Consider the following 18055-nt stretch of genomic DNA (forward strand, 5'->3'; position numbering starts at 1 on the left):
ATGATTAAGGTTGAATCGATAACATAACAATTGAGATTGGACTAACGACAACAAGGCTGAGACCAAACCAATCGGAGAGTAAAAAGAAAAAAGACACAAATATGAGACATTTAATATCCCTTTTAATGGATGATTATGTAGTTTTGAAATGTCTTGATTAATTTCATAAATATTACTCTTACATGTTCCAACTCCTAATGATTTGCTTCTTTAAAATTCTTTAGAGTATTTATTCATTTTCTTTAAATTCAACTAAAAACATGTAATATGATACCATAAATATTAAACTAGGGATCAAGTCAACTATGAACCCTATTTCTTATACTCTTTACTACTAGAGGTAAACGATAAAACACAATATTAACTATTAACACAATATTAACTATTAGTGTCATATATATATATATATATATATATATATATATATATATATATATAATTATTATATGTGTTAGGGCTATTATATTTTTATTAGCCAATTTTATAAAATGATCTAATTAAGTAAATATGATTAAGGGTAAATTTGCCATAAAAATTATATTGTATAGAGATTTGTAATAATTTTAATTTGTTGAAAAAATCAAATTATAATTATTGGAACAAAAGAAAAGTAATCGACAGAGATTATTTAAAAGATCATAGTCTCCATGCGCGTCGTATCATTCTTATTCCTTTCTCTCTATCTCAATCACGAGCAAAAATACAGAGAACCTAAAATGTTCTACAACGAGAAGATTAGAGACCAATTCATGTTATTTATTAATTGTTTCCAATATTTAATCCATTAGGTCATATATGCTTCCGCTTTATTGTTTTAAGGAGTATTGACAATTGTTTTGATTAAAAGGTTTAATACTTATTAATTATTGGTACATTAATCAAAAATTCTAACAAACAATCCCAAGAGTGATTCTCTCTGCACCTCACAGCTTTCGTCCTGCACCTTCAAAATACATTTTAATTCCTGTCATACATGCATGTGCTTGGTTGGGGTATTCAGTTCGTGTTCGTCGCCGCACACTGCTTAAACGCACGCTGCTTAAACGCCGTTTGTCACAGACTTCCGCAATTGGAAGTGCGGTGGAGAGAAACCACATTTCGATCTGCGGAAAGCGGCCACACTAACCGCACATGGAAGTGCGTTAGTTGTTGCCGAATTTCAAATTGCGTTAGGTTTTTGAAAGGTTTTTTAATTCTTATTATTAGGTTAGTATATTTATTTTATTAGGTTTTATTTTTATTAGCTTACGGATTTCAAATTGCGTTAGATTTTTGAAAGGTTTTTTAATTCTTATTATTAGATTTTTGAAAGGTTTTTTTAATTCTTATTATTAGGTTAGTATATTTATTTTATTAGGTTTTATTTTTATTAGCTTAGTATAATAAATTTAATTTTTTATGTTAGTATTTAAATAAAATGTTTTCTTTTAATATATTTTGAATTATTTTATTTGTTTGTTAAATTTTGTTGAATTTTTTATTTTTGAACATATTATTATTTTCGTAATATATTTTTTATTTGAAATTCGTAGCATAAAAAAAAAAGTGCAACAGAAACATATAAAACGCACTTCGAAGTGCGACCACTAGGAAACGCACTTCGAAGTGCGGTTAGGAAACATTAGATTAATTAAGTTTTGACTTTTTATCAAATGAAGGGTAAAAAAGTAAAATTAGAGGTGCAGGATGAAGGTAGTGAGGTGTAGGAAGAATCACTGTAATCCCAACTCTTCCAAATAAAAGTTGTCCAAACATGACAAATTTGTTCCTAATAAATTGATACTTCCATGACTACTATAGATTCAATGCGAAAAATTCCTCTCCATAGCTAAATAGATCATTGATAGTATTTAGAAATGAGGTTTCATTCCATACAGACAAGTTTTATAAAAAAGAAAATACAGACAAACGTTGAACCCACATAAAACAAAATTACATTGAACTAATTTCTTCCCAAACGAATTACACGCTTTCTATTGTTTGCTCTGGGCAGTCTAACAATAAACACAACTTCAGCGAGTCTTGCAAGCCATTGGGGTTTTCCAGCAAAGAATACATTATAACCCAATATTATTCCAAAGATCGTCCCACATCCATAGCCGATTACAACGGCTTTCCACCCAAATCCTGATTCTTCTTCATCAAATGTTGAACCTTGTGACCTTTCTTTATTCCTTTTTCATTCTTTCCATTGCAAGATCTTGACAAGGGGAATCCACACAGCATTGGATTTCCAACATAGGAAACATTTTCAAATGTGTCAAAGTGTCGACTCTCAGGTATCATTCCCTCCAATTGATTTTGTGAAAGGTTCAAGACACCAAGAGAATTCAAATTTGTCAGAGTCATAGGAATCTCACCCTTCAATTGGTTCCATGAGAGGTCCAACCATTCCAAATTTGTTAAATTACCCAATGACAGTGGAATGGTACCAGTGATTTTATTGTGTGAAATGTTAAGCCCTTTGAGAGACTTTAACTCTCCAATGGCTTTTGGAACTTCTCCTTCAAACATATTATTTCATAAATCAATGACTATCCAAGCAGTAAATATCCTCGTGAGTTCTCTGTGAAACCCTTTAATCACCAGCACTATTGAATCATTATATGTACGATGGTTGCCCAAATATGTCGAACCAGTTTGGCTGTGATCCACATTCATCATTTCTTGAAAGTTGACGATATATGATGATGGCAAGGGTCCGGTAAAGTAGTTATTGGAGATGTCAAAAATCCTCAGCCTGGGAAATGAAAGTTTGGTGCCGATAGAAGGGATGTCACCATAAAATTTATTTGACTGCAAACTGAGTACCTGTAAAGTTGGCAAAGTTTCTAAATAAGAGGGAAATTTATCCTCTATGTCATTGTTTCCAAGGTCCAAAACATCAAGGTTTGTACAGTGATTCAAAGTCTGTGGAAACGGTCCCTTCAAGTGATTTCCATTCAACTTGAGAGTCTTAAAGGCATTTCCTTCAGAAAAGTTATCGGGTATGCTTCCGTAAAGGTTGTTGTCTTGCAAATCCAACGCCCAAAGAGAAGGAAATGTTCCCAAGCATTGTGGAATAAGTCCTGTCAAGTTGTTGTGAGCCAAGTTGATTACATAAAGCATTGTTGCGTTGCACAATGCTAAAGAAATGTCCCCACTCAGTTCATTATTTGACACTGAAAAGTATCGAATGCCATTTGGTAGAATCGGAAGATCTCCTTGCAACTTATTGAAACTGAGATCAATGTAACTAATATTCTTCCAGAAGAGCAAGAGGTTCTCTTGAAACCTTTTGGGAAACCTTCCTTGAATTATGTTATGAGAAATATCTAATTCTTTCAGATGTGGTGTCGAGAAATTTGGAAAATTGCCTTGCAGTTTATTATTAGAAAGTCTCAAATATTGCAAAGAATTAGATGAGAACTCACTAATTGACCCTGTGAGTTGATTGTTACTAAGATTCAAGATGAATAAAGAAGGCAAAGAATAACACCCACCGGGAATTGATCCGTTTAACATGTTACCACTCAAACTTAGGATCGATAATTCAGATAGTTTGGTGATTTGGGTTGGAATTGGGCCAACTAATTTATTATCTGATAAATGTAAAAGAGTAAGGAGAGTAAGATCAAACAATGATGGTGGAATAAATCCATCAAAATTGCTTTCAAAAAGGGATAGTTGGACAAGAGACTTCAAGTGGGCTATGGAATCAGGAATGTCTCCTGAGAAATTAGTTCGATAAATAAACAAGGCTCTTAGTGGAGTAGTCCAGTTGGAGTTTGGAAGTTCACCTGTCAGGTTTTCATTCGATAAGATACTCATTTCTTGGAGATTGGGTAAACAGAGGATGTCAGTTGGCCATTTCCCTTGGAGTTTGGTATCCGTGAAACGGAGAGAAAGCAAAGAGGACGACAGATTGGTTAACAATGACAAAGAGCTCTCTCCCACAGAAGACATGTTCACTCCACGTAAAGAAATTTCCCTTAAATTGGTGGCATTGTGAATGAGTTTGTTCCAAGTGTATGAATCAAGTCTCGGTATGGATTCACTAGAGTGTACATTGAGATCAAGATTTTTTAATTTTGACAAGTGAGAGATTTTGGAGGGAACATCACCATTAATTCTAAGGTAATGTAAAGTTAAATATGTGAGGCTGACAAGATCACCAATTGCAGAGTGTATTGGAGATCCATCTAAATCATAAGAAAGTAGGCTAAGATGTTGAAGGTGTCTTAGCTTGAAAATGGAACTATTGGGACCAAGTAGCTCACCTTTAAGAGGAGTGCAGGAAAGATCGAGGCCAATCACATGACCTAACTCAGAGTCACATCTGACACCATTCCACCCGCAACAATCTGTTTCATTGTTCCAAGATGCTGTGTTTGATAAATACGGGAGACAATTAAACGAAGTTGATGGCTTGACAACAGTAACTGAATTTTTGAATTGCAACAGGACAGATTCGTCATCAGGGTTGCATGACAAACAATTGTATGAAGAAAAATGTAGAAGCAAATATTGGAAGATAATCAAGTATGACACTAAAACCCAACGCATATTTAAATGTAGTTTGGTTGCTGCCAATCCAGTGATTTCATCTATATATAAGAAGAAATTGGGCGATTTTAAATTTTCAAAAAAATAGTATATAGTACTTAAATTAATTTTGTATTATACGTAAACCAATAAGAATTATATACGGTGGTCTAAAACCATTTCCTTACAGATGTTTTTATATAATTTCATGACATTTTCTTGAAATTAGTTTATCGGCAAACTAATTTCTCAATTTTTATGTTTATGGAATTTTCTCATTTTTTTTATTTTTCCTGTTTCATATTGAAGTCTTATGGTGAAGATGGCTAGCAATTTCAAAAAAGAAAGGACGAGTATTATGTTCGAGATTTCCAAGTCTTGCGTCCATTTAAGGTCTTGAGACTTTCTAATAGAAATGACAACGTGTGAGATTTTTTATATTTTTTCATTTGTCAAAATTTGATAATTATGTATTAATCAGATAGTTAAATGCATACTTGCAGTTGTTAGTGATATTTTGGTTTAAAAGTTTTAAATATTCTAAAGAATGATAAATAAGAGGAGGACGGAAATAAGTGATGAGACTTGAATGCAATATGGAATGTAGAAAGTTTCCTGAGAAAGCAAAGAAACAAGACTTTGGAATTTCCCCTTTCAGCTCTTCATTCAATGAGAAAGCTCAGCGGCTGAAAACAAAAATATTAATAATATTTATTCTCACAACAATTTTCCAACTTCTATTGTACGTTAAGGTTTATGAACTTTCAGAAATAAAACAAAAAATATTGGAGAAAAGAAAGTATTCCAGCAAAAGTTTACAAAAAAATTCAAAATAATATGTAATACAATGCAACATTTTAAGATAAAAAGAATTCTAAATAAAATAAACTATAACGAATATATTCTATTTTTAAAACATTTTAGTTACAAAATTTTTATTTTTATCGTTGAACAACATTTTTTTTCATGACGAATATTTTTTATATTACATTACATTAAATTTTAATTTCGAGAATTTGAGCATGAGAAGAGCAGTCTAAGGTTCCATAGTCTAACAACATTAATGTTCTTGTCTCTCACAATTAAATTTATGATTGAGATATCATACAGATAACAATGACTAATGCACCATTATTTGAACAATAATATTAAGTGTTAGATGTATTTTAGTATAATGATTAAACATTGATAATAAAACATATCTAACAATAAATTTATTTTTGAATTTATTTATCATTAACAAACAAAACTTTACCATTATCATATATTTGTGAGTCATAAGGGTGTACAATCCAATCAAATATTAGTCTTCTCTTTTGAACTAATTAATACTCGAATGAATATACATAAATACAAACATTTAACCTTTCTCACAAAATATCTACTTAACAGTGGTCACTTTGACTATTTTTTAATTCAATTTGTTCATAAAAAATGCTAAACTATTAAAATTTAAATTTTTTATTTATATACCAAAACCAAAATTAATTATAACCTTTTATTATTATTATTATTTTTATTTATATACCAAACTATATATATACTTTATTTATTATTATTATTATTTTTATATCTAAATATATATGATTTTCCAAACATGCCATTCACTTCAATTTCAATTTGGAATTGAGATTCAGGGAAGAGTGCTTTCATTCCTGCCTTTGATATCCAATTAAAGCACTTAATAACAAATGTTAGATTATGAACCAAAACATATTAATAACTCTTTTGGTATTAATATTGTTCCATTGTTTTTTCTTAATTCATTTTTTTCAATGCAGTTTCAATATTTATTTAAAAAAATTAATATGGTCTAATGCTAATCTAACAATAACATAATTGATCACATTGATTCTTAATCAATTTTGGAATCAGTAAAAGAATTAAAAAGAAACTTTGAATAATTAGTAGAAATAGTGGTAAAAAAAGGTATCAAGTCTTAAATTTATAGAAGAATTAATAATGCGTTATTTAGTTTTTTATTATACCTAAATCAGCTAGAATTATATATGATGATCCAAAACTATGTCCTTAAAGATTATATATATATATATATATATATATATATATATATATATATATATATATATAATTTTAGGACTTTTTTTTAATTAGTTTATCATCAAACTAATTCCTTCGATTTTTTTTTATGGAATTGTCTATTTTTTATTTTTCATATTTCATATTTCATATTTAAGTCTTATGTGGTGAAGATGGCTAGAAATTTGCAACAAGAAATGACAAGTATTATGTTTTAAATTTCCAGTCTTCTATCCATTTAAAGGTCTAAAGACTTTCTAATATTGAAATATATAATAGTGGAATAATGTTAACATGTAAGAAAAGGTTATTAAATAATAACTAATTTAGAGATAAAAAATAATTGATTATTTAATTAAATTACAAATTATCTTACAAAAATGAAAAGTTATAAATACTTAAACTAATTTTAAATATTAATAAAAGTATAGTCTTGATTTATGAATCAGAATTTAAATTAATTTTAACTATCAAGATTTTAAATATATACTACTATTATAATTAATAATATTTCTTATAATTCTTAAATATAAATATCTATAAAGAGGATATATTTTTTTGGTGTTTTTTTTCTTTTTCAATATTATTCTCTTATTTACAATTTTTTAAATTTAAAAATTAATTCAAAATAAAAATACTAGTTTTCAGTTTTATCATTTTAGTATCTATTTTTTTAAATTCAAATTAATGCTTGTTATAAAATAATTATTTATTATTTTATCAAGCATTTTTCAAATTTAAATAATCACTCGTAATAAAAACACTAGTTACACAATATTATTTGTAATATTTTTTATTTTAATAAATAAAATTTATTTTATCTATAACTATATTTATAATTATATATACATTTTAATTTTTTGATTTTATCTTTTAAATTATTATTTTTAAAATTTAAATAATTTATAGATATTTATAAATACATACGTAGATGAAAGGTTTTGTGTTTTCGTTAGTTATTGATAACATACTCAGATATATTTTCTCATATTTATTTTCCTATTTCCTATTTAAGACTTATGTTGAAAATGACTACCAATTTCCAACAAGTAATGGCTAAGTATTATGTTTGAAATTTCCATGTCTTGCATCCGTTTAAAGGTGTAAAGACTTTCTAATAGAAATGGCAACTTCCAATGTGTGACAATTTTTTAATTCTATCTTCCCCATAAAATGATGTTTAAATAGTATTTGAAATTTCTAAAAAAATCTATGTTGAAATGGATATTTAAAAAAAAAATGTAGTATTGAATAAATAAAAAATTGACTTCAATAAATATTTTATTACTTTTAATTAATGTTGTTGGCAAATTATTTTTTATTATTTTATTTCAATATACCATCTAATTATAAAGGTTATATATAAAGATTTTTTACATTAGTAGAATTTGTCTACTAATTAAAATGTTCTATAATTAGCATTAAACAATAATAGTTACTGTAACATCCCAAAATTATACAGTCATCAACTATATACTTAGAATAATCACATTTATCAATATGGCAAAACAGTCTTAAAATAACAAGGATTAAATTCGAGAATAGCCGAACGGCCTTAAATGCATTCATAAGCTACGAGCGTTTACAAAACAATGAGGACGAATGGTTTACAAAATAAGATACCGAACGTCCAAGTATTTACATCAAGTAAAAGGGCGCTCGCTCACAAGCGGCCCGCTATCCTAAAATACACTAACTAAAAACCGAACGACCTACTGTTCGGCCTTCACTTCCACGTTTACGAGATTTTCTTCAGTTATGGTTTCTTCTTCAAGCGCTTGCTCCAGAGAAGCATCTCCCTCTGCTCACATCCACACGGATGATCATTGCAAGGACATGACGGATATACATATACAGACAACACAATGAAAATGCAAGGGTAAGCTTATTGAATTTAATTCAAGTCAAACATATATTTCATACTTATCAAATTCAGCAAGGAAATTCACAACATATACATTCAATTCATACATTAATTCCATTCAAATCCTGATACTAGACCGACCGTCCGGACTGTATGAATCCTGTGTAGCTAAGGCGTCCGTGCACTCAGGTGGGGTAACTGGAATGCTCATCAGTAGCCACCTGAGGTTAGTCTGTTCTGTCCAAGTTACAGTTATGGACTAGACCTCCTGCCATTCCCACGCATGACCTACTCCTCTCTACTTGAGAACGAGCACTCACGGAATATCAGGATGAACCACCATCTAAGCTTACCACGTTCATACTTACAATTCTCAATTTCCATTCAAGAGTCGTTCCACCCTGGAACGCTCGTTCAAAAACCACAATCACAATTTCAACTCGTATAGTGTTCGCACATCTAAATTCTTCCTCTTAAATACATTTTCATTCTATGTTCCACTTGCATAAAAAGACGAACGTTCAATCCTCTTCAAAACGAGGACGAACGTCAAGAGCGAGACCGAAAGGACTTCTTCTCTGAAGGAATACAGCTGACTCTTCTTTCATGACGAACGTTATTAAAAGTTTGAATCAGTTAAACGAACTGATCCTAGAACAATTCAAATTATACTTAGAATAATTCACTTGACAAGATTTCAGATTCAATTCAGTTGAATGAAGATAAAATACGAGTACTAAATGTACTAAGTACAATTTAGTTGGAATAAGTGCCTGTCAGTAAATGACCGAACGCGGTACACAATTTTACTGAAAGTTAGGACGAACATTATTTAAGTTTATGGACGAACGCTATGAAAATTAGGACGAACGCTATTTCTGTTCGTTAAAATACCGGAAGGAACGAACGTTCAGTACAAGACCGAACACTACTTATACTTACGCTTTGGGACGACCGTTCGGTATAAGACCGAGCGCCACTTAGGACGTACGCTTTTAGGTCGAGTCTATTCGCTGATTCAAAATCATAGAAAATGGGGATTTATATAAGATGAGATACTTAAAGTTTATGTTTTAATAATTTGACTAATAGTTCAAAGGGATATTTTCAGGCTTCTCAGATTCTCATACAACACTCATGATGCTTACGTCTGGCCGAACGCTCAAACGTAAACTATATATAAGAGGGCGTTCGTCCGCAAGAATAATCCTTTCCAAATGAAAGGGTTCAGCTATTTTAAGAATTTACTGAGAATACCGAACGGTCAAAGACCGTTTCGATAACGAACGTTCATTTTCATAAGATTTTCATGTTCAAATTCAAAATACAGTAATCATATTTTTCAGTATTCTTTCATACATTAAATTAAGCATATCATAGCCAAAATCTATATTATTTATGCATCATCTCATCATACAACTCACATTTCAGTTTAACCCAACCATAGAACATTTCATCATTTCCATACAATCAATTCAATATCATATTCATACACTAAAATCCACTTATCATAAATCACTTCAAACATTACATAAACGCACAAGCAGTACAGGAAAATCACATGAATTAAATCTAATAGGCTTCCCTTACCCGGATCAGTAGTGATCGTTCTAAAACGAGTGATCTTGGCTTGTCCAAAATGGTTCTATCAACCTTTCTCTTGAACTCTTCTACTATAACTAAAAGAAACATAAAGAGCTCGGTTTAAACCTATGCATGCAGACGGAACTGGTTGCAGAATTCCAGAAAAGAGCGTCCAAGTGTAAACTTACCAGAACCGGAAGTTGTTCGGTCCAATATGGAGCTCACGGTGCAGGGGACGTTTCTACGGTGCTGAAACGTGAACGAAGTAAAAGGGTGGTAAGTTACCGAAGAGAGAAGAAGGGGGTTCTAGAGAGAAGGAGGAGAAAATGGAGGTTCTGAATCTCTGAGGAAGATGAAAGTGCACACAGAGAAGGGGAAGAGTGTTTTCAGAAAAATTTTTAATTCTCTTCCCAAGTCCAACGGACGTTCCATCATGCGCTGACACCTGGCTTCCAGACTTGAGTTCAGAACCTTCCAATTTGACACATGGCAGAGAGGGGTCAGGGAATGTGAGTGCGTTTTAATGGCATGCACGTGGGACATGGGTGCATTTATGGAAGCACAGTGGTGAATCATCACCGAATTAATGAGACGTGACAGTTACATATGCATATCGATTAAACAATAATAGTTACATATCGAAACCGAGGCTTGCAGCAGTTCGCTTTTGGTCTTTGGTTGGAGAGAAATCGAAACCGCAACCGAGGTTTGCGCTGGTCGAAGAGAAAGAAGGGCTGGTGGAAGAGAAACTCTCTGAAACGAGGGTGGAAGACAAAGCACAGTAACTGGCGTTTGGAAAAATAAAGAAAACACTATTACCTCGGTTGTACAGAAACCCGAAGCCGTATGCAAGCTACTAACACAGTTCTACACAAACCCGATGCCTAAACATCTTTAAAAAAATTCAAAATAATTGTATATGCCTCGGTTTCATTCACAACCGAGGTCGTATCGCATTTCCGCACCGGCTCCAAACTAACCGAGGTCGTATCAGAGACTTTTATGCCTCGGTTTCCCTGTAGACCGAAGCATATACACTTTAGACACCGGTTCTGCAAAAGACCGAGGCGGTATCCCTTGGTCAGTCTGACTCCAGGCAGCAGCAGAGAGCAGCAGAGATCAGCAGCGATAGCAGGTGAGTTGCAGAGGGTTTAATGCCTCGGTTTTTTTCATAACCGAGGTAGTATTGTGTATAGGCACCGGGTCTTCCAAAACCGAGACATATTAGACGCGTTCTAAGACCGTTTTTTTACTAGTGATATGTATTACAATATTTCTTATTTCTTATGAAAGATCAAAAAAGTATTTTAAAATAAAAGCATTTATATAACGAAGAGGAATTTTATAATTACAAAAGAAACACAGAAGCAGTTTTTAAAACTCTAAAATATTTTAAGATAATATCATTGCTAATGTTTCTCTTCAACACGATTCTTTATTCTACTTTCGTGTAAATATACGATCATAACAAAAAGCACTACAACTACAAATCAAAATATACTAGTATATTTGAAAAGGGAATAACTTATAAATAGTTCAAAGCATTAACATGACAAAAAATCTCAAACAAATTATATAGATACACACATTTATTTAACTATAACTTCTATCTCCAGATAATTTTTGTGTGTTGAATTAAACTTAACAAGTAAATCATTTGTCCTGTCAGTATACATAATTCAAAACTCATCAAATTGGTAAATATGTTTCGTTGGCCTTAGTAGATAATTTCTTCACTTTTCACAAGTCAAAAATAGGTTTTACCATACCGAAATATATCAAATTGAAACCAATTGAACCAGATTTACCAATCTTTAAACAAACTATCAAAACCCTAAATACACATACCAAATTTAACTTAAATATCAATACATCCCTTTTACCAATTCATATATCAAAAAATTAAAAATCTCATCATACATTAATTCAGCCACTCTCAATCATAAACTAAACAATCTTAATCAATCATATAATCAATTTTTTAAATATCTAACTTCCCTTACTTGAATAGATGAAAGGTGCAACACACAAGTTTTACCTCATCCAAGTTGCTCTACCTATAATAGAGAAGATACTCTAACATTCTTAATGAAACAAAGATTCATCTTAAGACCTTCAATGCCACATGCAACTCAAAACACCTCACATGCAACAAATCTTTTATAAAAAAAAGGACAAAAAAATGAACTTATTATGTTCAAAATTTGGATCATATGCTTGTAAACTGTAATGTTCAAACAAATAAAAGATAAAGTCGAAGATATAGAAAGCAGACAAATAAAACTTAAAAAAAAATTAAAAAGATATTCTTATAAAATGAAACTTGATTAAGAGAAAATTATATTCCCCATTTAATTTTCAATAGTAAAATAATGGAGTATCATGTTTTAATACCATTACTTATCTTAGCTATTTTCTTACAATAAATGTTATATATAACATCAAATAAATTTATTCTTGATGTATTCGAAATATTTTAGCCATGTAAACTTTATATTCTTGACAGTATGTAGATTTTTTTTGGTTGTTTCTTGTCTGATATTCAATTCCAGTGTACAAGTGAAGACATGATCGTATAAGACAATCTAATGTAATTAAGTTTTCTTTTTGAATAATTTTTCTCTCTTTAAGTTAAGGTTTCTTTTCTTTTATTTTTGCGTATGTGAACTTTTATAATGATATTACTATATAAGAGTCGAATAATTTTCTTATATTACTTTGGAAGTACTCTTTTCAGGTTTTCATTCAATGACAAACTCAGTTTTCCAAGATTGGTAAGCAAAAGTGAAAAAAAAAAAACATGAATTTCCAAATTAAACATGACATTCTCATCTGTCCTTTATATAATAATAATAATAATAATTATTATTACTATTATTATTATTATTATTTTATTATTATTATTATTATTTTATTATTATTATATTTACTATTTATCATTTATTTTTCATCTTAAAAATTATTGTGAAACAAATTGTTAGCATGGAAGCTCAATTAAATTCATTTATACTTTATTCCGGTCCTACAACTTCCAAAGAAATAAAAGAATGGTGCCACAATTTTCCAACTTGTGAAAAAAAATTCAGACACTAAAATATATAATTTTCTTTAAAATAGTTTTTCATTTCATAGCTATCTCCAAACTATTGAGTTCTAATTGGTTCAAAATGTTTCTTATATCTTCAATTTTGATGTACTTAGATTTTTAAAAGGACCACAATGAAGACGAAATTAAGAAAATACGAGAGCAGAAATTTAACCAAATGGAGGTTTTACAGAAAACATGCATTGCCTCTTGTGTTATTTATATTGTTTTAAGTTACTATACCTATACAATCATATGATGATAGTTATTTTATTATGTTGCTTACTATCTTCTTTTTGAAAAACTTGCATAAAAGACAATCATAAAACAAAAAGTGATGGTCACAGGCTACAATATTTACTTCTACCGCAATTTTCATAAGATAAAACTCATCATTTATCAAACTTATTCAATTTCACATATAAATAAAATCATTCTCTTTACATCATGTTTTAATACAGTAAAATAAAATACATCATCCAAACAAAAAAAAATTAAACTCTATTTTCCCGAGCTCCCATAATAAATCAGGATCATTACAATCAATCACAAAGAGTAATAAAACATCAAAACAATTCAATATATATTCCCTTTATACTATTCATTTAATAATATAATGTTGCATATACATTAAACCACCATCAGACACCAGCCCTAAAACTCCTCCGATATTTATATTGTTTTAAGTATATACCCAGTGCAATGATTCTTAACTTATAATTATTTCATTATTTTAAATACTATCTCCTTTTTGAAAATTTTACATAAAAGAAAGTGCAAGGTGACAAGCAACAAACAATAACATTCACGGATATAGCAAAGACAATTTTTAATATATTCTCCGCTTTAGGCCAATTCTTTACGAATTTACTTTTATATCATTTTAAAAAATTTCTTATCAATGAAATATCTTATGTATATATAAACTCTTATTCATCTCTTATTTTTAATGATATGAGACTTTGTTTGTATCCAATACTGATCACAGTAATTACATCAACAACATCCACTTTTAATTTTCAACACTCGGTCTCATTCTAATACCGAGAGAAAAATTTCAGAGTATTTTATATAAATTTTAAAAGTATATATTGTTCATAAAATGATATATATATATATATATATATATATATATATATATATATATATATATAATAGAAACAAGAAGTGTTTTCTTCGTCGGAATGAATATAATGATTGAGACTTATAACATGTTACGTATTATTCCACATTGTCTCCCACCACACTACAAGGATACAAATAAAAGTCCCTACTAATTAATAATATAAAGATATATGTTTACATTTTATATGAAAATAATGATTGAGACTTAAAATGTTACGTATAGATTACTCCACAAAGTTTCTCACCACACTATCATAATAATATAATGCAAAAAAAAATCACTACTAATTAATAATGTACAGATATTATGTTTCAAATCAGAATTAAATATTAAAATTTAATATAGAATATGAGTTATGTATTATAGTGAACATTCAAGCGTTGAATTTTTATAATTATAGTAAAAACCACTTAATACAATAAAAAATTTAATTATTACAATAAAAATATAGAATATAAAATGTCGAAGAAAAAAGTCTTTTTTATTAAGTATATACATGTATATTCATTTTCTTTATAGGCCTACTTAACGTTAATAAAATTATATATTAATTTTCAAATATAAAATAGTGTAAAAAGAACTAAACAAAAAATTAAATATACTATATTTGTTGAGGTGTTGGATAAGTGTAAAAAATTACATTAAAACAGTGAACAGTTGAACACACATAAAACAAAATTACATTAAACTAATTTTTTCTTCCCAAACGAATAACACGCTTTTTATTGTTTGTTTTGGGCAGTCTCACATTAAACACAACTTCAACTAGTCTTGCAAGCCATTGAGGTTTTCCAGCAAAGAATACATTATAACCCAATATTATTCCAAAGATCGTCCCAAATGCATATCCGATTACAACGGCTTTCCACCCAAATCCTGATTCTACTTCATCAAATGTTGAACCTTGTGACCTTTCTTTATTTCCTTTGCAAGATCTTGACAAGGGGAATCCACACAGCATCGGATTTCCAACATAGGAAATATTTTCAAATATGTTAAACTGTCCACCCGTAGGTATCACTCCCTCCAATTGATTTTGTGAAAGGTTCAAGAAAGAAAGAAAATTCAAATTTGTAAGAGTCATGGGAATCTCACCCTTCAATTGGTTCCATGAGAGGTCCAACCATTCCAAATTGCTTAAATTACTCAATGACAGTGGAATGGTACCAGTGATTTTATTGTGTGAAAGGTTAAGCCCTATGAGAGACTTCAGCTCTCCAATGGCTTTTGGAATTTCTCCTTCAAACATATTATTAGATAAATCAATGACTACCCAAGTAGTAAATATCCTCGTGAGTTCCCTCTGTAACCCTTTCATCACTCCCACTATTGAATCGTTATATGTACGACGGTTGCCCAAATATGTTGAACCAGTTTGGCTGTGATTCACATTCATCATTTCTTGAAAGTTGACGATATATGATGTTGGCAAGGGTCCGATAAAGTAGTTATTGGAGATGTCAAAAATCCTCAACCTGGGAAATGAATGTTTGGTGCCCAAAGAAGTGATGTTACCATGAAATTTATTTGACTGCAAACCGAGTACCTGTAAAGTTGGCAAAGTTTCTAACCAAGAGGGAAATGTATCCTCTATGTCATTGTTTCCAAGGTTCAAAACTTCAAGCTTTGTACAGTGATTCAAAGTCCGTGGTAACGGTCCCTTCAAGTGATTTCCATTTAACTTTATAGTCTCAAATGCATTTCCTTCAGAAAAGTTATCAGGTATGCTTCCGTAAAGGTTGTTGTCTTGCAAATCCAACGCCCAAAGAAAAATAAATGTTCCCAAGCATTTTGGAATAAGGCCAGTCAAGTTGTTGTGAGACATATCTAAAACTTGAATATGTGGAGCTAAGAAATTTGGAAAATTGCCCTCCAGTTTATTATTTGAAAGTTTCACAAATTGCAAAGAATTAGTTGAGAACTCACCAATTGACCCTGTGAGTTGATTGTTACTAAGATCCAAGATTAATAAAGAAGGCAAAGAATAACACCCAAGAGGAACTGATCCGTTTAACATGTTACCACTCAAATCTAGGATCAATAAATTAGAGAGTTTGATGATTTGGGTTGAAATTGGGCCAACTAAATTATTATCTGATAAATATAAGAAAATAAGGTGAGTAAGATCAAACAATGATGGTGGAATAAATCCGTCAAAATTGGATTCAAAAAGAGACAGTGAGTTAAGAGACTTCAAGTGGGCTATGGAATCAGGAATGTCTCCTGAGAAATTAGTTTGAGAAATAAACAAGGTTTTTAGTGGAGAAGTCCAGTTGGAGTTTGGAAGTTCACCTCTCAGGTTTTCATTCACTAAGATATGTATTTCTTGGAGATTGGGTAAACGGAAGATGTCAGTTGGCCATTTCCCTTGGAGTTTGGTATCCGTGAAACGGAGAGAAAGCAAAGAGGACGACAGATTGGTTAACAATGACAAAGAGCTCTCTCCCACAGAAGACATGTTCACTCCACTTAAAGAAATTTCCCTTAAATTGGTGGCGTTGTGAATGAGTTTGTTCCAAGTGTATGAATCAAGTCTCGGTGTGGAATCAAGAGATTCAACAGTGAGATCAAGATGTTCTAATTTTGAAAAGTGAGAGATTGTGGAGGGAACATCACCACTAATTCTAAGGTAATGTAAAGTTAAATATGTGAGGCTGACAAGATCACCAATTGCAGAGTGTATTGGAGATCCATCTAAATCATAAGAAAGTAGGCTAAGATGTTGAAGGTGGCTTAGCTTGAAAATGGAACTATTGGGACCAAGTAGCTCACCTTTAAGAGGAGTGCAGGAAAGGTCGAGGCCAATCACATGACCTAACTCAGAGTCACATATGACACCATCCCACCCGCAACAATCTGTTTCATTGTTCCAAGATGCTGTTTTTGGAGAATACGAGTGACAAGGATCAAACGAAGGTGGTAGCTCCACAACAGCAACTGAATTTTTGAATTGCAACAGGGCAGATTTGTCATGAGGATTGCACGACAAACAATTGTATGAAGAAAAATGAAGAAGCAAAGATTGGAAGATGATCAAGTATGACACTAAAATCCAACCCATTTGGTATGTAGTTTGATTGCTGCCAATCCAGTGAGGTTGATCTATATATAAGAAGAAATTGGCTATTTTAAAATTTCAAAATAATAGTATATAATACTTAAAATTAATTTTGTATTATACGTAAACCGATTAGAATTATATACGGTGGTCTAAAACCATTTCCTTACAGATGTTCGTATATAATTTCATGACATTTTCTTAAAATCAGAACATCATGAAACTAATTTCTCATTTTTTATATTTCTTGAATTTTCTCATTTTTTTGCTTCTATTTCATATCGAAGTCTTATGTGGTGAAGATGGCTACGAATTTCCAAAACGAAAAGGACGAGTATTATGTTCGAAATTTCCAAGTCTTGCGTCCATTTAAGGTTTTGAGACTTTCTGGTATATTTTGGTTTAAAAGTTTGGTTATGAAATGTACTAATCCAGTTCATTAGTTCATAGAAAAACTATCTTGCAGTTTGTTACTATAAAATTTCAAATATTCAATAGAATGAGAAATAATTAAGAAGCAAATGAGTGATGAGACTTGAACGCAGTATGGAATGTACAAAGTTTCCTGAGAAAGCACAAAAACCAAACTTTGAAACTTTACCTTTCAGCTCTTATTCAATGAGAAGCTCAGTGCCTGAAAACAAAAATATTAATAATATTTATCTTACTATGAATATGCAATAAATGTGATCCTAGCCGTTATCCTTGCAAAGACAAAAAAAAAATATTATTGGAAGAAAAAAAGTATTGCAACAAAAGTTTTAGAAGAAAAAT

At 30.7% G+C, this 18055-nt stretch overlaps 3 protein-coding genes across 3 annotated transcripts in view; all 3 read right to left on the reverse strand.

Annotated features, from left to right (window-relative positions):
• Positions 1-18055, reverse strand: part of LOC148204605 (uncharacterized) — a 79661-nt gene that overhangs the window by 38396 nt on the left and 23210 nt on the right. The gene's annotated exons all lie outside the window — the stretch shown is intronic.
• Positions 1943-4545, reverse strand: LOC124840047 (receptor-like protein 9DC3). Its single transcript, XM_088104267.1, is given in 2 exon segments — positions 1943-2176; positions 2179-4545. Coding segments are annotated over 2 exon segments (2601 nt in total).
• LOC124845856 (uncharacterized) lies at positions 14912-17284 on the reverse strand. Its single transcript, XM_088104302.1, has 2 exons — positions 16283-17284; positions 14912-16171 (listed from the first exon to the last, which is right to left on the reverse strand). The coding sequence occupies exons 1-2, from the start codon at positions 17282-17284 to the stop codon at positions 14912-14914; spliced, it is 2262 nt and encodes a 753-aa protein (XP_087960428.1).

The sequence above is a fragment of the Vigna umbellata genome, chromosome 1 (genome assembly GCF_029865625.1).
Source record: "Vigna umbellata cultivar VRB3 chromosome 1, Vumbellata_1.0, whole genome shotgun sequence".
Taxonomy (NCBI): Eukaryota; Viridiplantae; Streptophyta; class Magnoliopsida; order Fabales; family Fabaceae; genus Vigna; species Vigna umbellata.

What these genes read in the sequence shown, in the direction of transcription:
- LOC124845856 (XM_088104302.1), bottom strand. Translation starts at nt 17,284, where the DNA reads ATGGGTTGGATTTTAGTGTCATACTTGATCATCTTCCAATCTTTGCTT. An exon ending in GCCCAATTTCAACCCAAATC is followed by an intron (nt 16,172 to 16,282) that starts ATCAAACTCTCT and finishes GATCTTAGTAAC; the next exon opens with AATCAACTCACAGGGTCAAT.